This window comes from Rhea americana, unplaced genomic scaffold (assembly GCF_003343005.1).
Source record: "Rhea americana isolate MKP2758 unplaced genomic scaffold, rheAme1 scaffold_303, whole genome shotgun sequence".
NCBI lineage: Eukaryota > Metazoa > Chordata > Aves > Rheiformes > Rheidae > Rhea > Rhea americana.
The window spans coordinates 9519-11272 of record NW_028186428.1 but is presented as its reverse complement, the minus strand read 5'-3'; the positions used below and the strand labels follow the sequence as shown (position 1 = coordinate 11272).

The window sequence follows — 1754 nt, the reverse complement described above, 5'->3', positions numbered from 1 at the left end:
CCGACCCCCAGCCCCGGCATGCAGCACCCTGACCCGCAGCCCCAGCACGCAGCACCCTGACCCCAAACTCAGCATGCAGTGCCCCAGCCCCAAACCCCACATGCAGCATCCCGGCCCCAACCCCCAAACCCAGCATACAGCTCCCTGACGCCAACTCCAAATCCAGCCTGCAGCACCCAAATCCCACCAAACCCTGGTGCAGCCCCCAGGACCCCCCAAAACCAAACTGTGGCATGCAGCACCCTCAGTCCTCAAGGCCCTTTGAACCACGGCATGCAGCACACCGAATCCCAAGCACAGCTTGCAGGACCCCACGCCCCCAAACATGGCCTGCAAGATCCCCAAACTGGCCCCCAAACCACAGCCCGGCACGCAGGACCCCCAAGCCCCCTGGCACAGCGCAGCCTGCCAGACCGTGCCAGGGTCCCAGCGCCGGGCGCCCCGCGCCGGCAGCACTCACGGCGGCAGGCGTTGGTGCTGGTGCCCTGCGCCGGGCGCCAGGGCAGGTCGTGGTAGAAATCCTCGCAGCGCTCGCAGTTGAGGCCCTGCGTGTGGTGCTTGCAGACGCAGCGACCGTGCACCTGCCGGGACGCAGCGGTGAGGGGCACGGGACCGGGAATCCAGGCTGCCCAGCTCCAGTGCGGCACCGCGGCAGAGCGTGCGGGCCCGGGCTCGCCCTACCATGCCGGCGGCGGCGGCGGGGGCCCCGCTGAGCGGGGCGCACTCCGAGGCGTGCCCGTAGCAGAAGCAGTTGCCGCGCAGCACCAGCTCGTAGAGCGCGTAGTAGTACTTCTCGCGGATCTCCCGCCGCGAGTCCAGCAGGTTGTCGCCCAGCGTGTGCAGCTTGGTGAAGTTCACCCGCAGGTTGGTGACGCGCAGCAGGTCTGGCATGGGGGGAGAGCAGTGTCAGCACCGGGTGTTGCACGCCCAGCTCCGGCAGCGTGTGGCCCGCACGGGGTGTGCGTGGCTGGGCTGGGCTGTGCGCGGCTGCGCACCATCAGCCTGGGTGATGCCCGGCTGTGCAACACCCGCCCAGGCTGTGCACACGGTCCTGGCTCTGCACAGCCCCAGGCGGGCGAGGGGCTGGGAGCTCCCCAGAGCAGAGGTTTCCCCTAGGGAAGGGCAGGTCTGGGGGCCCGAGGGTGCCGCTGCCGGGGGCGCGCGTGGGGCAGCGCTGTGCATGGCGGGCGCAGCCTCGCGCTGCCCCGGCTCCCCGGCACGACAGCACGGCTCGGCTCCCCGGGGAGCGCAGCTTCCCAGCAAGCCTGCCCTGCAGATTCCTCCCCTCCTCCTGCTCCCAGCCTAAATTTAGCCCTGGGCAGTCAACCCCCTCCATCTCATGCACGGCCCGGCCTGCAGCCTTTCTTGCCGTGGATCCCTTCCTGCTCGGCACTGGGGTGGGCCCAGCTCTGGCACAGCCCAGCGGCCGGCGGGGCCGTCCCGGCGCTCCCGGCAGGCCCTTCCCTCTCCGCTGGGTGCCCCGCGCTCGCTGTGACGCAGCTCGGCTTTCAGCTGCAAGCCCGGGCTGCAGCCCCCAGCGTGGCCCCCCGAGGCTCCTGTCGGCTGGGCTGAGCCCCCGCAGGCTGGACCCGGCCCCAACCCCCGCGGCGGAGCTCCGAGCTGGGGAAGAGCAGCCAAAATAGCGGCACCCAAAATAGAGCAGCCAGGCTGGAGCCCCTGAGCAGCCGGCGACTCACTCTGGATGTCGGGACTGTAGGGGTCCGGGATGGGGATGGCAGGGTCCAGCACCCGGT

General features: G+C 70.7%; 1 protein-coding gene across 1 annotated transcript in view; it reads right to left on the bottom strand.

The window, feature by feature from the left end:
• The window catches only part of LAMB2 (laminin subunit beta 2), a gene marked incomplete at its 5' end in the record, with an annotated part of 19423 nt that overhangs the window by 8284 nt on the left and 9385 nt on the right, over positions 1 to 1754 (bottom strand). Inside the window, 3 exons of the mRNA XM_085309807.1 lie at positions 461 to 581; positions 682 to 884; positions 1698 to 1754. Coding sequence (XP_085165933.1) covers positions 461 to 581; positions 682 to 884; positions 1698 to 1754 — 381 coding nt within the window. The remainder of the gene's footprint in view (positions 1 to 460; positions 582 to 681; positions 885 to 1697) is intronic.